Here is a 19,061-nt window from a genome sequence, read left to right on the forward strand (position 1 = left end):
TGTCACTCACTCGCTTTTTATTTTTTTACCCGCCAATTGGAATGTTGCCAATTTATTATAAATTATGAATACGTTCAAGATTTCTATTCGTTGTATTTGGCGGGCATTCATAGCGGATGGGTGGTTTATACCGTTCAAAAATATATTTGATACTGCATACAAAATGTAGAACGATAACTTATTGCACTATTTGGTGTACTTTAACGGAATAATAATTTTCATCTTACACTGTCGCTGTTACTACTGAATCTCGCTAATATTTTTACGACTTTTCTGTGCTTCTTTTGGTTAATCAGTTAGGAAGGTTGTAAATGTTAAGAAAATAACAAAAATAAGAGTTTTATTGTTTACTGGGAGGGTGGGAAACATGCGTCTGTACAAAGTTACACCGCACTTTTCGAGTTGGAACCGCCCACGTGCGTTCTAGGTTTACTCTTGACTCCTCGAGATGCATGACACCTGGGTGTTCCGTTCCGAGATAAGTCGTGAGAAGGTCCGGGCAGTTGTACCATGCATGTACCGTACCGATCACAGTGCCCTGGTACGCACTGCTGGGCCGATAACGTGGTCTCACCTCACTGCTTTCTCACTGATTTAGCTCTGCTTATTCATTCTTTCTCAAAACTAGAGTGAATTAGGCGTTTACTAGGACATTATGTATGAGAATGGTACCTAATACATATAATTAGAAGACAATAAGTATAACTTAACTTTGAGGAGCTCGGTGGCGCAGCGGTAAACACGCTCGGTCTGCGATTGTTGAAGTAAAGTAACTTTCGCAGAGGCCGGTCATAGGATGGGTGACCACAAAAAAAAAAGTTTTCATCTCGAGCTCCTCCGTGCTTCGGAAGGCACGTTAAGCCGTTGGTCCCGGCTGCATTAGCAGTCGTTAATAGCCACCAATCCGCACTGGGCCCGCGTGGTGGTTTAAGGCCCGATCTCCCTATCCATCCATAGGGAAGGCCCGTGCCCCAGCAGTGGGGACGTTAATGGGCTGATGATGATGATGAAGTATAACTTGACAGTTTTTCTCATAACTTAAGCTGTTAGCGTCAGAACCCCTGGACCAAGTGCGATATCTTATGTTTGGAGACTATCAGAGTTCAATACCTTTTTGATACTATTTGGTACTTATATTAAATATCATAGTCGGCCCAGGGGTTCTGACGCTTAGCTCAGGTGAATTAAGTTTACGAAAGGTAACACATAGCTCACGACGACTATATCCCAATTTATTTTATTCTTATTCTTAATTGGCTAGTCAGAGTTACATCCTGTTATACTTACTACTTTGCGGGTTCTGGGCAACAACAAACACCAAATAAGTCTTCCGAAATGTTTATTTGCGTAAACAATGGTGATTCGGCGGATTGACAAGTAGATGAGAGAAAAACCGCGGCTGTCAGAACTGAAAGCAAATATAAGCCCGGATACACGTTATAACACATCCATCGCAAGATGTACTAAGTACCCATACCTCACCGAGCATTCTGTTAGACCAACACGGTTGGTGATGAGCCGTTACGCCAACTGCGTAACTTTCTTATTCACTCCCAAGCCAGCATAGAAGCTTCGTTTGTAATTTTCTGTTTGTTAATGTAGATTAGTGCCTAAACAGTTTTCCAATATATAAAACCGGCCACATTGATCCGACCATTATCCCAGAGGGTATGTAGCCAAGCATTAAATCAGGTAACACCAAATCTAGGGTTGGCGGGGAGCCAGCAGAGCTAGGGACGTATACAAATCATTGCAAGTGAATAGTGTGGTGCGTACGTTGTTAACGATGTGGAAACAGCGCCTGAAAATGAAACTGTTTCATTCTGCGTAATAGGTATTATGTCCATACTCATCTTTCTAGCATTATCACGTTTTTCCCAGGGTCGCTTTCCTAACCTAAAGATTTGACAGGTCCGTTTCATTGAAGCGACTGCCTGTCTGACCTTCCAACCCTAAAAAACCGTCACCGTCAGAATGGCTGATTGCCTATGTCATTTAATTTTAGCTGTGAGAGTTAAATTAAAAAATGCTACATAAGTAATTGCTTATAATTGCTTCATCTAATCTTATCTAGCTTACAAGATCCCACTGCTGGGCAAAGGCCTTCCCTCCTCCTCTTCGCTTACCGGAGGGACTGGCCGGAATACGCACAGGACCGCGAAAATGGAATTGCTTTACACATTAAATAATTGCTACATTTGATAGATTTATAATAATCCGTCAATTTTTTTTATCAGCTATTCTGATGTCAGGCGCGTTCACTGGACAGCTCTTAGTTCAGCGTAAAACATGCAGAGTTTTTAAAATATTTAGCGGCTATAATTGCTACATACTTCAGCTTCATTTACACGTTTCCGAATTATATTCATCCAGATATTACGTAAGCAGATAATATATAGCATATTTAAAATTTGTTTGGGGAAAAGCGCCTGACTAATTGCAAAGGCAGAAGTTTTTTCCCACGTCTTAGCTGTTTAGGATATACAAGTAAAACAAAATGTAATACGGTGATAATATATAATAATGTTATGATGATCAATCAAAAAAAAAATACCATGAGCAAAAAGAAGATGATTCCTCATTGTATTATATATGCGAAAAAATAATTTATGAATGTTTTTGTAAAATAGAGCATAATATTATTAAAATGTGGCTAATGATTATGATGTAGGTAAGTACGTTATCTTTTTTTTTACTATATCAATCCTCAAAGTGGTAAAATAAGTTTTAAATCTGAATAATCTCACATAATACTGACACGCCATCTAGCAGTCAGTTCTATTATTATTATTATTAAAATAATCCACAAAGATCTACTTTAATTGAGTTAGACGCCTCACCAAACTAGATAAGCTGCAAAAAATATTTGCCTTTGTAATATGCCAGGCGCTTTAGCCGGAATAAATTTTATGAATGCTGTATCTTCTTAAGTACTATTTGTAGGAAAATAATACAAAAATATGTAAATGAAGCAAGTATGTAGCAATTATTGTCGCTAAATATTTAAACAAACACAGCAAACATCTAGTGGTTAGAGCGTTAGGCTCACGATCTGGAAGTCCGGGTTCGATTCCCGATGGGGACATTGTCGAAATCACTTTGTGAGACTGTCCTTTGTTTGGTAAGGACTTTTCAGGCTTGAATCACCCGATTGTTTCGGAGGGCACGTTAAGCCGTTGGTCCCGGCTATTAGCCGTAAAAACACCTTCACCAACCCGCAGTGGACCAGCGTGGTGGAGTATGCTCCATACCCCCTCCGGCTGATTGAGGGGAGGCCTGTGCCCAGCAGTGGGACGTATATAGGCTGTTTATGTATGTATGTATTTAAACAAACTCTGCGTGATTTATGTTGAACTAGTAGGTGGCCAGTCAACCTGATATCAGAATAGCTGGTCAAAAAATAGGCGGATTCCTAAACATCTATCACATGTAGCAATTATTTATTGTATGAAGCAATTTTAATTTAACTTTCACAGCTAAATGACATAGGCAACCAGCCATTCTGACGGTGATAAAAAACCAGCCCAATGCAGGTTAGGTCACACACCTCCGAAATGCATTTCTAAGGATTGTGGGTCTCCTCACGAAGTTCTCCTTCACCGCTCAACACGTAATATTCATTTAAAAACAACGGGATACCGCTATTGCTTTGTGATCCCTTGTTTGGTTAGGACATTACAGGCTGATCGCCTGATTGTCCGAAAGTAAGATGATCCGTGCTTCAGAAGGCACGTAAAGCCGTTGGTCCCGGTTACTACTTACTGATGTAAATAGGTAGTCGTTACACGAGCCATGTCAGAGGCCTTTGGCGGCTCCATAATAACCCTTATGGGTTGATGAGGTTGGTGATGCGTCTTACAACCCACACGATCGGAGACGAGACCGCTAGAGAGGTAGATATTTTTTAATTAAGTAAACGCTGCAAAATAAAACATTGTTCTGATACAAACGTTACATATTAAGCCATTTAATTAAATATAACAACTCCAACAGTATAAAAAGAGATACTAAACGACATTATATCTAGGCCTAGGGACAAATGGTACTGGGTTTGAATCCGGGGAGAGCAGGAGTCTCACGTTGACATTGGCTCGTCTCCAGCGATTCCACATGACGTAATGGTCTTTCCACAACAGGTAAACGGTAACTGAGTACCCGCAAAGAACTACGGCCATGAAAAAATCCATTGCGGTTTCCGTAATGCGGTGCGATATTCCTGTAGAAAAGATAATGGTGTAGAAAAATAAATAGTATGCAAGTTATAGGTGATCTGTCTATCACTCATCATATTGGAGAAAATAATAAATACTCCATAGTCGTTTACAACTTAAAAAAAAACCACAGATGTTGTATTGTAGCTCAAAGTAGTATATAGGCTACTTGACAACCTCGTCAAATGTGATACTTTTTACGAAACGAAAGTTTTCTTTGTAGTTTGTATGGAAATACTGTCCTGTGCCTGTGACGTCATCAATAAAAACGGCCAAACGGTCGTACTCATTCTTACTTTATTTATAAATAAAATTCGAAAATAAGTCGAAAAGTAAAATGAGATTGTTTTTTGATCATCCCATACTGACTTCTATTTCTAGATTAGCATTTTATAATTTACCTTTGACCCAGTCAAATACCCCATTAAACAAAATTAAAATTAAAAGTACTTATTACGTTTTGTATTATTATTTTTTTAATTAAGTACTAAAGAGATGGGAAGTAATATGAAGTACAAACATCTACAGGCTCTAAAAAAATAAAAATAAATTAACATAATAATAAAAATAAAATCGAACACACCTTCTTCCTTCCTAGGTAACTCGGGCTTACCAAATTTGTTGCCCTCAATCACAAAGTACTGGGTGCCGACGATACAGACCGCCAGCAGACCAGCCGTTACCGTCGACAGCAACCAGAATATCAGGCAGTCAGACTGGGAACAAAAAAAAAATTCTTTGAATACATATAAATGAAGGACTTTCCAGGGTAAACCCCGATACCGACGCCGCCGGCGCGGCGCGGCGTGGTAGACGATTTCCCTCATTCATCGCTTATCGCTATCGACCCACTAGGGTCGATTAATTCTTTCAAATATTCTTCCTCTCAGACGACGCCCTGAGCCCAGGTTCGCGCCCAACTGGGCACCCTCAGGCCTGTTGTCTTAAATTTTGTACCGGGTGAGAGCCCTCAGCGCTCCCCATTTGTCCGGCCAAGTAGTTAATGCCATCTGCGGTAAATGTTAGTACGTATGTAACCACGGTTAGAACATGCATTAACGTATTTACGTGTCCACCGAAATCAGAATCATTTATTCATCGTAATTATCATGGATAAACTTGTTGAAGGTCAATGTAACATTTTTGAATTTACGTCATTTCGCAAAGTGTTATGGCCGAGGAGAAGAAATGACAAGAAACTATAACAGCAACACATCTTTTAAATTAGTGAGGGTATACATTACAAGTTATTTAATAACTAGAGGAACACATTTAATACCAAACTTTTTTATCATTAAGGTAATCATTAATTTTATAATAAGCTGTTTTTACGTAAAGTAAGCTTAACATGAGCTTTAAATTTATTTTCTGACACGTAAAAACGTATACATAACTCCTAAAAAGATGAATTTAATTTACTTAATCTAGAATTTTGTATACTAAGCAATTTTATTTTTATTGTAAGAAATGTTTAAACAGTTTTGAATACATTTACAGATTTTGTAGGTATTACTTACCGGTGAGAATTTGAGTTGAATTTAGAGGACCAAGGGATTGCTAAGAAAAAAAGAAAATAAAATCTACTGCCTGCCTTTAAGTTTGGGTTCAGTGAAGCACCACAGCATGCCAGCCATGAAGATGCCAGCAACAGCGCAGAGACGCACAATCTGTGAAGAGGACACTGTGTATCCATTTAATCTTCATTCACTGAGTCCACATCATCATCATTATCAGCCGTACGACGCCCACTGCTGGGCATAGGCCTCCCCCAAGAATCCACAATGCACTAATCTTAATCTTTATCATTTATACGGCTACAAACCTTGTACAAACTCTCTACTCATGCTATTATGTACGCGTTTAAGCGTAAAGTACCGTTTCCATGTAAGTACGCGTTTACGGATAAAATGTACGTAGGCAGTGTTGTGCACGCACGTCATTTCACGCGTACAGTCATGAGTAATATCATGTACCCACTTTAGAACCCTGTCGCACTATCTTTATATATTTGACATATAACGAGACTTACGGTTTAATTTGTCAAAAAAGTTAATGTGACAAAGTGTATAAATATTATTAGTACTCGTGACAGTATCTTCAAAGCGTTTACTTACAAAGTTATTGTGCTCCAGAAGCTCGTGCCCTGTAGTGGCGGATATTATTATTTTTCCAAATACGACTCGGCAAAGGCCTCCAACGTATAGAGGAACACATTTAATACCAAACTTCTATTTTCATCATTGAAGTACCAACACTTTATAAATAAAGCCAGTTCTATCTTTTCTTTCTCTTTATATTTATTACGAGTGACACATATATATAGACAAATTGGATTACCAACGTCAACTCAGTCACTGACATGTATAACTAAAAGGAATATTTGTCAAAAGATGGCTACGAAGGTACATAAATATCTACATAGTAATTTAGAGCATAGCTCACATTCGTACCTTTGGGTTTCGCCCAATTTCGCCCTTGAGTTGACTGACAGATTCAAATCGGTGTCATGTTTCATTATGATGTATTGAAGGGTCAGTATTTTTTTTGTTTTGGTTTTCCCGAAGGGTAAGGCAAAGGGAACTATGCCCATACAGTCTTACGTATTTTTTTTCTTGATGATTAATGAAATGTTGAAAGGTGATGATGATGAAACCTAAGCCCACACCCTCGGAGTAGACTCCTACTCGAACCCCAAACGAATTAACACAAAAGTCCGCATAAACTTTCGAGTTATGAAGCGGATTCTTGCCACGAAGCGAAAATAGGCAGATACACTTTGTTTATTGAATACTCCGATATAATATCACTCGCGAATGTCTTCCGACTAACTTAATGCGATCATTAACCACAAAACACCACTTCGTATATTTATTTAGATTATTCAATGACGAAAGCAACTGTCCCGTTCCCGCCAAAAAGCCAAATTAAGTTCTTTATTTCAAAGGTCGCTGTGGTCCTGTAGTACACCGGCTTGCTTCTCAGACGCGGAGCGCCGATTCGGACCGGTACCGATTTTGTATCAATGAATTATTATTTGATCTTAAGTGCAGTTTTCACTGACATAGTTGGTTCGACCAATACAGGCAATATAGCTCATCGCGTTGGTCTAACAGAAAGCTCGATGAGGTGTGGGTACTTAGTTCATCTTGCGATGGAAGTATCTCTGACTACCCCAATTGAGATACAGTCATATCTTATGTTATTTCTAAGGCTGAGTTAACCCTAATGCAGGTTGCAGATCTCGAGCTAAGCTAAGTTCTTTTAGGGTCAGCTGGCCTGAGTATCGTTCTATGAGTAGTATCCTATGGTTGTCTCCAGACTGTAAACTATATGCAAACATTATGGATAATTGCCTTGGCAATGCGCTATAAGCTAAATTGAGTTAGTTTAGCAGTCTGCAAAATAAAAGGTTTCGAAATTTGAAAACAACGCACGCAAATCACTTCGCTCATCGTTCTTGGCAAAGGTTTAAAAATTTGAAAATTCGGATTCCATTTTCGAGAATTCTAGAATGTTCAAATATTTGAAAAAGACTCGTAAGTTTCATGAGGCACCACAATGGATGGTTTACTGCATCCCTACTGTATTTACCAGGATAAAAAATATCCTAGCTAAACAAAGGACAGTCACAAAGTGGTTTTCGTTAGTCGAATCCGGACTTCCAGATCGTGAGTCAAATGCTCTAACCACTAGACTAGAGCTGACAGACATTCAATACGACAATAACGCCGACACGACAGCACTGACATATGTTCAACAAGCTGACTCACACTGAGTATAATTTATATTCTCGGTTTTGCTTTATTAGGTACGGTCACGAGCATTAATATGTTTGTACGTATACACTTTGGTACCATGTCACATTAACTTTTTTGACAAATTGAACTGTAAGTCTCACTAAATGTCAAATATGTTAGTGCGACAGAGTCCTAAAGTAGGTACATTATATTGCTCATGACTGTACAGAGGTTTTCATGTCTAAAGTGACTTTAACACTTTCAAGGACAGAACGTCTACGGACGTTCCGATTCCAAGGTGACATACTATTATGAACCATCAATGACCCATGGTCTCTGTCCATGAAAGGGTTAAACGAAAATCATGACCAGCCTTCTTCTAACATGCGCAACATGATAAAATTATCGATCGATAAGTTTTGTCGAAATCGATATTTTTTTCTTTTTTCCTAACATGCGTGCCACGCTCGATTAAATTACCATCACGATAAAAGTTTATCACGTCGAGAAACTGATGTAGCCATTTTGTAAAAAAAATGTAGTTGGCAAAATAAAGAGAAGCAATACCTATAGGTAGCGATGTACTCGTAATTCTATAGATAATGTGATCCAAATATCAAGCATCAATGATTTTTATGTTTCTGCCATTACATTGTATTTTGGAATAAATATGTACCAGAGTAATGAGAAAACAGGTAATTATCACGTTAAAACTGTACAACGCCATCTACCTATATTGTTTTGGTGAACGTAGCCTGGAAAGTTCCTCGTTGGCGATTAGAGGGTTCTACTATAGGATGTTGCTTACTTGTTCTGTATTGAGGCGAAGTAATCACAACACACTATTCACTTTTAACTGTTTATTGTAATTAATCGTACAAAGAACAACAACTGGCACAAGTAAATAATATTCGATAACTAGCAATTATTAGCGAGCGGCGGTAGGCGTAAGACTCATGCGGCGACTCGCTAGCCGGTTCCGCGCCGCACATACCTACAATATGTTACGGTACAAATAACAATGTTGCAGTTAGACTCAGGCAAATGATAATTTGTGATTTACTATTTTAGTATGTGTTAAAGAGTAAGTATAAATTGATAATTGTGTGAATTGTATACAATACTATGGGTAAGTATATTATGTTGAAATATATATTTATGTATTTTTATGTATATTTATATAATGTATAATTATGTTTACTTCGGAGGCGACGCCACACTACCTATTATATTCGGTATTGGTATTCGGTGGTATTGGTATTGGTTTGTCGGTCGGTATTGGTATTGGTTGGTCGGTCGGTATTGGTATTGGTATCTATACAGCAAGTTAAGACACAGTTTACTATTAAGAAGCAGATCTCCAGACATATAACGATTATGATAGGCGCGATTAATTATTCGGGGGGTAACCGAATAGTTAGCTAACTTTCCTTTGATGGTAAATGTACCTATTGTAGTCCCCAGAATCCATTTTAAGCAGATAATCTTTTTTTTTTGACGTGACTTATTGTAGATTTACCTTAAATGGCATTAACTACTTGGCTGGAAGTAGATAATCGGAGCAGGAAATCTGTTACAAAATTACGAGTATTAATTCAGTCCGGGATTGAAAGGAAGAATTTCAGCTTGGTCGTAAGCTTGTCATAAATTATACGACTTTCAAATTAAGTATTTACCTTTTTCGCCAATCTTTTCCGCTCTTTATCCTTATTTTTTTGTGTTTCGCCGACGTACTTTCAACTCACACTTGGCCAGTTTTATTTTTAATTTAGGAGGGTACAACTTGCAGGCTAAATGAGATGTTTTTATTGAGCAATTTTGTTTTAATTCGGGGTGAATGAACTCTAAAGTCTAGGGATTCACTTGATACACGAAGGTATTCTTGAAAGACTGGATTTTCTCATTTTAAATTAATTGTTCATTTTGTGTTCAACAATTTATAATAATGATAGATCTAACGGAACGTGGTAATAAATGGCGAATTAAGTTTTTCTTTTGACGTGTGGGTCAATGACCGATCGCACCTATCAGTTCGCTTTACGTAAAAGAGAAGACATACAAACTTTGCATTTAAGTTGTGCTCATTTCTTTTTCACGTGAGTTATTGTAGATATGGCCGGACAATGGTGAGCGCTGAGGGCTCTCACCCTGAGGGTGCCCAGTTGGGCGAGAACCTCGGCTCAGGGCGTCGTCTGAGAGGAAAATATTTGCATGAACTAATCGAGCCTAGTGGGTCGATAGCGATAAGCGCTGAATGAAGGGAATCGTCGACCACGCCGGCGGGGTCGGTATCGGGAATTGTTCTCACTTACACAACTTGGTTGAATGACGTAACGTAGTATCATTTGCAAGATGAGACAGGTACTTATATATTTTCGCATGCAAGAACGTCCTAAGGCGAATGTAGGACTTCAAATCCGTCTCTGTCCTCAGCCGAAGTCCTAAATCGTTTTTCACGAGATTACCAACGTTGTCTTACGTAAAGCCTTTCATAACGTAGCTATTAATATTCCGGGCATGCATAAAAGCAATTTTGTCATGGAACTTGGAACCGACAAAATTCACGCACGAAGTGTAAGAATGGTGCAAGCGACATCGGCCAATATGCCCTTGTCACGTCCCATGACATAAGAAGTTTACTTTGCTGACAGGGACTGATTTTGGGATGATAATTAGCATATTTATTAAGCGTTTCTTACTTGAGCGGATTCGGGACGTTTGTTTTACAATTTTGTATAAATTGGAGTTTACTAGATCAGTGCCCTGTTTATTAAAACTTTCAAGCCCTGTACTACAATGTTTTTTTTTTGTAAAAAATTTCATTATTACAAGAATGTGTTTATCAAAACTACACATGTAAAAAAAAACAAAAAAATAAAATAAAAACATAGCTCCAGTATCCCGGTCCACTAACCCCCAACCCAATAGCCCAGTTCCCTTTGTTCCCATAATTTGCAATAGTCCTACACGAACCGGGATTGTCTTTGGGTGCACTCCCATAGTGCATACAGGGATAATCGCCGGTTGGTGTCACACCACATTTAGATTAAACTGTCTTAAGGGGCCTCTACGTGTTGGCTTCGGCCCCACGCACGCCTTCCAAAAGTCCGGGCCTCCATAGGCCCGAGATATGAAAAAGACATACAATAATAATAATAATAAAAAAAACAATAATAAAAAAATATTTAAACCCCTTTCGATTTTTTGCGTGGGTGAGTGGACTTGATTCAACCCGCGGGCTCAGACGACTACTACATTCAACCAAAGGGTCTACTCGGCCCGCGGGCTCAGACGACTACTACATTCAACCAAAGGGTCTACTCGGCCCACAGATTTATAATTAATTCATTGGTGCAACTCCGGTACCAGTGACCTTAAGACCGCATTTGGCATTAACTACTTGGCCGGAGAAACGGGGAGCGCTGAGGGCTCTCAGTAAAAAATAAGACATTGACATTGTATTTAGTTAAGCGTACCTAATGAAATTAATTTTAATCATATTCACATTTATATTAACTCACATTATTTTAATTGAAATTGTAATTTAAATACGTATATTAGAATTAAAATTGTACACATAGACTGGTATGCTGCAGTGGATGTATGTAATATTGTTTAAGACCTTCTTGACCTGTAGCAATGCAATAAATACATTTGAATTGAATTTGAATTTGACAACAGTCTTGAGAATCTCCAGTTGGGCGCGAACCTCGGCTCAGGGCGTCGTCTGAGAGGATTATATTGGAAAAAAAAAAATTAATCGACCCTAGTGGGCCGGTAGAGCTCTCATCATCATCTCCCTAGCATTATCCCGTTTTTCATAACGAGAGATGATAATGGTGCTAATTCCTGTAAATACCATCTAATTTTATTTTAAGTTATATCTGTCATTTTCTTATCCGCCGAGAAGAAAGGGACGGGTAATCGACAAGCATAAAATTTATGGAACACACGTCAATTTTATGCACAAATCTAAAACAGCCGTCTAAAAATTTTACATCAGTCAATAACCCGACACAGTTAAGTAGACAGCACGTCAAACGGATTGCATACCAGCGACGTACCTTTTTGATTCGCCCGGGTTATTCATTCACTTACTCATTCTTCCTAAATTAAGAGCTGTGAATCATCCGTCCCTTTCCTTTTCGACGGATATGAAAATGACGGATATAACTTAAAATAAAATTAGGCGGTGTCTGCAGGAATCGGGGCCGATGACGAGTTAAGCTAAGTCCGATAACGTTAATGGGTCGTTCTTCTTTTTTATCGACAATGATCTGTCCTTCGTTCTGCTTCTGATAAGTTATGTTTTAGAATTTTATTTCATGTTTCTTATAAATCCGATAAATTGAGAAAATGTCTTTTTATTGTCGATAAAAAAGAAGAACGAACCTCATATCAAATATCTGCTAAGAGGACCTCTGAATCTGTCCCTTTCCAAACAGTTTACTCTGTGAAGACAAGATATAATCGACTAGCGCCTAGTGACTTGAATGTTGGGAGCTAGGTACTGTAAATTATTACAACACTAGCGACCCGACTCGACTTCGCTCGGGTGCAATGCTGAGGAAAAAATGAAATTATTTACGACATCCCATTAAAAACCTCAAAAATAACAGTATTTCTACACTATTTAATGGATGTTATTTATTATACATAATATAAACCTTCCTCTTGAATCACTCTATCTATTAAAAAAAAAACCTTGCGTAGTTTTAAAGATTTTTTTTTTTTTATTTATGTAATAAATTTAAGCATACATAGGGATATAGGGACAGAAAAAGTGACTTTGTTTTATACTATGCAGTGAAGTCGGCGACCCTATTACTCTAGCCATAGAGGCAGCCAATCAGCTCGCGACATCAAACACTTCAGGACCCCGATACCGGCCCCGCCGGCGTGGTCGACGATTTCCCTCATTCAGCGGTTATCGCTATCGACCCACTAGGGTCGATTAATTCTTTCAAATATTTTTCCTCTCAGACGAGCCCTGAGCCGAGGTTCGCGCCCAACTGGGCACCCTCAGGCTGTTGTCTTAAAAGTTGTATCGGGTGAGAGCCTTCAGCACTCCCCATTTGTCCGGCCAAGTAGTTAATGCCATCTGCAGCACACGCAAAAAAAAAAATGAAGTCGACGTTTACGACATGCCCGGTATGACAAGCAGCACGCGTTCTATCAGTTTCCAGCATAAGCCATACCTCACTGACAAAATACGTATCCTTCCATTCTCATATACCGGGTCCTAAGGTACTTTATCAACCACATTTTAATTTGGCTCTCCATTTTCCACCGTATGGCCCCTGGGCAAAACACAGCGATAAACAAACGACCGACACCAATGGCCTTTTAAAAGCGGGCCGAAATGGGCGCAAAAATGTTTGCGCCCCAAAAATGGAAAGACGAATCGTCGACGGCCGGTCGAACGTAAATGGCACGTGAAAAAATCCTGAGGGTACGTGCGAGCCGTGGTATAAAATGTAAGGTTCCGTATGAAGCGATTAATTTATACTTGTTAATTTGAAATTTTCTAAACTAATTTACAGATTTTAAGTAGTTATGTTGCCCTAACGCTTGCTATATCTATCTGTTCACTGTCGATTAATAATCGATCATTCTCAGATGACACCCTGAGTCAAAAAGTCAAAACTTGCTCCCAATTGAGTACCCTCACGCTTGTTGCCCTCTGGGTAAATTTTCACTGAATGTATATTATGTGTGTCGTAGGTTTTACCTAAATAAACTTTTTTGTTTTAAGTTTAACGTGTGAGAGCCCACAGCGCTCTCCATTTGTCCGGCCAAGTAGTTAATGCCATCTGGGTAAACCTGTAGGTTGTATTTTATATATGTTTTGTCAAAATAAATCCTATTATAATATTATATGCTTTGATAACCCACTAGACAATTTTCGATGTTTCTCACGTACTTTCAATATGTACTCACCTTCACATAAGTATCTTGATTTTCTTCGTTGTCGTGTTGGTAGAAAGTTATATCTTTGGATTTTGTCTTTCCATCAGTAACAGGATTTACCAATGCGTCATATTTTGTTTGAGGTCGCAGGAGGCTTGGCAGCTTTACCAGAGCAGGCTATGAATTATTGTTTTTCTAGCACTTACCCAGAAGAAACATAATGATTTACACGTTAGAAAAGAGCTGCAGGTTCTAATCTCGTCCGAGTGATATTTTTTCTATCTTTGGGTGAAATGTACGCGCTCAATCAAAATACCTTTGTAGTAAACTGCAGAGGGTTTCACAAACTGACTTATGGACCCCTAAACGAGTCAAATGACGCGGTCTCACCTGCAAATGGCTGCGATTCCGCGGGTTGCCGAACCATAGCCGCAGCGCCTGTAGCACCGTGTAGCGCGGCGTGCGAATTGCAGGGTAGCTAGGGAGAACATAAGAGTAAAATTAAAGGTTGAAAATGTACATACAATACACGTACATACGTACACACACGCACGTACACACACACACACACACACACACGTATATACGTGGTTGTAATGAACGTGTGTATGTTGTTTCCCGGTGGGAAATAGGCGTGAGTTTATGTATGTATGTAAAATGTACATAGGAAATTTGTTGTTTGCACCTATATATGACTACATCATCATCATTTCCCTAGCATTATCCCGTTTTTCACAGGATCCGCTTACCTAACCTGAAGATTTGACTGGTCCGGTTTTTTACAGAAGCGACTGCCTGTCTGACCTTCCAATCCGCGAAGGGAAAATCAGCCCAATACAGGTTAGGTCAGATACCTCCGAAAATGCATTTGTCGGGTATGTGGGTCTCCTCACGATGTTTCCTTCACCTCTGGGCACGTGATAATCATTTATAATCCAAATATGAACTCGAAAACAAATTCGCTCTTATATGACTTAAACAATCCAATTCATAACGTAACTTTATCTTTAATGTTTTCTTTTAGATTTAGATAAATAAAACGGTCTCTGATGACAGTGAAAGAAGCGAAAGTGGTGAACTGACAAAGAATTACGTAACAAAGAGTTCGTTTAAACTGTCTAGACCATTGATGTATAATAATTACATTGGTCTCATTTGCTTAGGTTTTCCTCTAGCGTATGCCAGAATTAGATAAATTGAGTTTGTAAGTTTATAATTTAAGTTTTCAAATTTTCACGGTGAATAAAATATCGCTACGAATTCACAACATAGAGTTACGCCTTTGTCTTCTAAATTGTCCCTACAACAATAAGCAGATTCTAAGAAATTCTGCTACGCGGTACACATTCTCGTAGCATTTCGTAGCCAACTGCTACGAGCTACGATATACCTTGAGAAATAGCGTTTATAATTTGTCGAAACAATTCCTATGCATTTATGTGGTATCACAAGAGCGAGAGGGCTATGTTATTACAATAAGAGGCTAAGAGACAGATATTGTTGCACATAAATTCAAACTCTGGTTACATTATTGTTTTGCGGGTAATGTGAGGTAATTTCGAATGTGAAATGGTTTTAGTTTATGTTCTATGGTTATTTGGTTTACTTGGTCATATAGTAATTGGCGACTTTGTAGCAATACGTAGTGTATCCCCAAAGGGTTAGGCAGAGGTGTATAATAGTATACGCCCACTGCTCGCCAGATATGTTTAAGTCCCATGTGATAGGAGGAGAACCTATTGCCACTTACTGGACACAAATCCTGAAAACCACGTGATAACAATTATCTTTTTTTACTTTTGGTGGTTTTGTTCTTGGCCCCAAACTTGCCCGAAGGCATTGACGAAGCCTAAGATGGAGCTCGCCCAGAAGGTGCCTGTTCACTCTGGCCTTGAAAGCACCCGGGTTATATGCATTCGGAAATACAGAAAACGGCAAAGATTTCCACTCCCTAGCAGTGCGCATAATGAAGGACAATGCGAAGCGCTTTGTGTGAATAGTTGGGATATCCACCAAATAGGGATGGAACCCGGCCGTACGTCTGAAAATCCGAAGATAGAAAGGGGGATGGTGGAATAAGCTCTATGATCCAAACTCCTAAAATCGAATTGGCCTTTGATAGACCAGAAAGAAGAATGCTATACCAACAAGAGCGTGGCTCTTAAATTAATGATCGATGATGAATTCGTTTCCGTCCAACGAATTGATAATGATTATATTTTAATAAACTAGTTTAGGTACCTGGTAAATAAAGGAAACGACTATTTTCCATTGAGTTATTAACATTATATTTATTATCCTTATTTTAAGGTGTATGATAAATTGATAATTTATTACAACGTTACTACAATTATTATTACGCTAATAATTTCACACTAATAAAAATACCTTAAACGCTTTGAATAAAGTAATTAATGTTTATAAATTTATTAAATAAAACTACTATATTTTGACATAACAAATTCAATCACCATAAAATACTTATCTTTTTTGCCAAGTGTCCTCTACGAGCGCCTGCAGTCAACTGGGGCGCGCGGCGCCGACATGGTGCGTTTTATAGGCGACAAACAACATCCACGTGTAGGGTGTTATTTTACTTTAATAGTATTAATCGAATAAAAATTAAATATAATATCATTTTAATAATTAATTTGATTAAATATGATTTTTAAATACGTTTAAGTTATTGTATTTGTCACAGGGCATGGCGCTTACCTGGGCGATAAACAACTTCCGCCACAGAGAACATGTGACGTGCTATTTTACTATATTATTGTAAACTGAATAATTCTATTCAGTAAAATCACATTTTAACAGTAAATTTAATTGAATATAATTTGAAATACTTTTAAATTATCATTATTGTAACAATTCGTCCATCCTGACACAATTTGCTTCCACGCAAATTAATTATTTATTACATAGAATTGATTTATGTATATATATATATATATATATATTTTTATAAATTAATTTTATGATACAATCAAATATATTTTAATTACCAGGCTTATAAGTTACATTTCAGCTTAGTCCGATTTCGGTGTTGTTAGTTTCTGTTGATGTCTCCCGTCTCACGTGGCTTCGCTACCTGTAAATCACATAGTTATATATTAGAGTCGGTAAGCAATTTTATATATATATATTTTTTTGTTGTTGTCACCAAATTTTGTTTCTGAGAAGTACTAAATTCTGTAAGTAAACATAACACAAAAATTTAATTAAATAAAATTAACATTAAATGTTATTGTGGTATTTGTTGATGTCCTTTTTCTCATCGTCTGGACTGACGGCCCAATAAAACTAGTCCTTTTTCTCATCGTCTGGACTGACGGCCCAATAAAACTAGTCCTTTTTCTCATCGTCTGGACTGACGGCCCAATAAAACTTGTCCCTTTTTCTCATCGTCTGGGTTGACGGTCCAATGAAACTTGGAACGTGATATTAAGTCACCTTTTATAATATGTGATTGAACCTTATTAAACTCACGATTTTTCTCATCGTCTTTACTGACGGCCCGTATACCTAATTTTATTATAATTTCCTTAATGAACATGAAACAACAAAATCAACGTACTGCTAATATTTACCAATTTCTTTCAATTTTATCCCTCTAGTAAATCTATGAGCTCTTCCGTGCTATCGACATTGGATTCATGAGTTGTAGTGTCACTGTCATTGTCATCCTGATTATTGAATCTCCTTAATGCGTCTGAAGCAACTGTAGCCTGATATTTCTTGTAACCCTTTAACCCCTTTATAGAAACTAGGATATATCTGTCATTTCCCAATACCTTTTTAATTTTGTAAGGCCCACTATATTTTTCTTTTAATTTTCTTACGGAATCCTTGTTTTTATCTTGTGCACTTTTCCATAGTACTAAATCCCCAACTTTGTATACAGTAGGTTTCTTCCTCCTTTGATCAAACCTTTTTTTCATGGATGCAGCCACTCTTTCCATATTTTGTGTAGCTTTTGCTCTGATCTGGGATGTAGTTGCTTCATCATCATATTGATTTGTAGACATACCCTGAAATCTTGTTCGCTGAGAGTGGAACATCATTCTATAAGCTGGGAAACCTGTTGAAGAATTTACAGTGTTGTTAATCCCCCAAACAATTTTATTAAGACATTTGTCCCAATTTCTCTCGTCAGTAGTACTTTTGTTTATTGCTTCTAAAACAGTCCGGTTGAATCGCTCCACTTGTCCATTCGATCGCGGCGACGCTACAGCATTGGTTACGTGCTTTATTTGATGATCAAGGCAGAACTGTTTAAACCGCTTGCTGGTAAATGCCGCCCCACTGTCTGATATGAGACGTTTCGGATATCCAAAATATGCGAAAATGTCTTCTAGTTTTTGTTCGGCCTCTAAAGACTTAGTTGTTTTTGTTGGTTTGGCCCACATAAATTTTGTGTAAGAGTCCACGACAACAAATAGGTAAGAATTACCAGTACTGCTCTTACAGAATGGTCCTAAGTGATCTATGTGAAGGGTGTGAAGAGGTTCAGCAACTTTCTCGATCGGGTGAAGACGGCCCTCAGGTTTTCCATATTGCCCTCTCTTATATATACAATCAATACAAGCATTGACGTATTTTCTGATAAATCTTGTCATCCGTGGAAACCAACAATTCTCTTTTATGATGGTATCACAACGCTTGAGGCCTGGATGTCCAATATCATCGTGGTATTTACGAAGAATATTCCATCTTGCGGCTTTAGGTATAACCAATCTTAACTGATCATTACTTATCTTTCGGTATAATCTGCTGTCTTCAAGCACGTAATTGTTAGCAATGTCTGGATCTTGTATGTGGTTTTCCAGTTTCTGTTTAATGCAGCAAATGCCATCATCTTGGCCTTGTAAACAGACCGCCCAATCTAATAAGTCTAGAATCAATACATCACTGGCGTTCACTGCTGACCTGCTCAATGCGTCTACGTGCTTATGAGAGCTCCCAGGTTTGTGTATAATGTCCATGTTGTATTCTTGGATACTTAACCACCAACGAGCCACCCTCGGTAAAAGATCCTTCTTTTCGAAGGTCTGCCGTACCGCAACGCAGTCCGTGACCACTCGAAACTGTATTCCAGCTAAATATATTCGGAATCTCCTCAATGACTCAACAACTGCCAAAGTTTCTAATTCAAATGAATGGTATAAAGCTTCTTCTTTAGAGGTCTTACGGCTGTAGTATG

The 19,061-nt window shown here is 38.3% G+C and overlaps 1 protein-coding gene across 1 annotated transcript in view; it reads right to left on the minus strand.

Annotated features, from left to right (window-relative positions):
* Positions 1–3,940: 3,940 nt before the first annotated feature.
* LOC126377372 (E3 ubiquitin-protein ligase MARCHF8-like) overlaps positions 3,941–19,061 on the minus strand; it is a 32,241-nt gene continuing 17,120 nt past the window's right edge. The window contains exons 4-6 of the mRNA XM_050025099.1: positions 14,249–14,336; positions 4,795–4,927; positions 3,941–4,216 (exon numbers count right to left, since the gene is read on the minus strand). Of these exons, the coding sequence (XP_049881056.1) occupies positions 4,008–4,216; positions 4,795–4,927; positions 14,249–14,336 (430 nt within the window). The 3' untranslated portion in view covers positions 3,941–4,007. The remainder of the gene's footprint in view (positions 4,217–4,794; positions 4,928–14,248; positions 14,337–19,061) is intronic.

Source organism: Pectinophora gossypiella, chromosome 23, assembly GCF_024362695.1.
Source record: "Pectinophora gossypiella chromosome 23, ilPecGoss1.1, whole genome shotgun sequence".
Taxonomy (NCBI): Eukaryota; Metazoa; Arthropoda; class Insecta; order Lepidoptera; family Gelechiidae; genus Pectinophora; species Pectinophora gossypiella.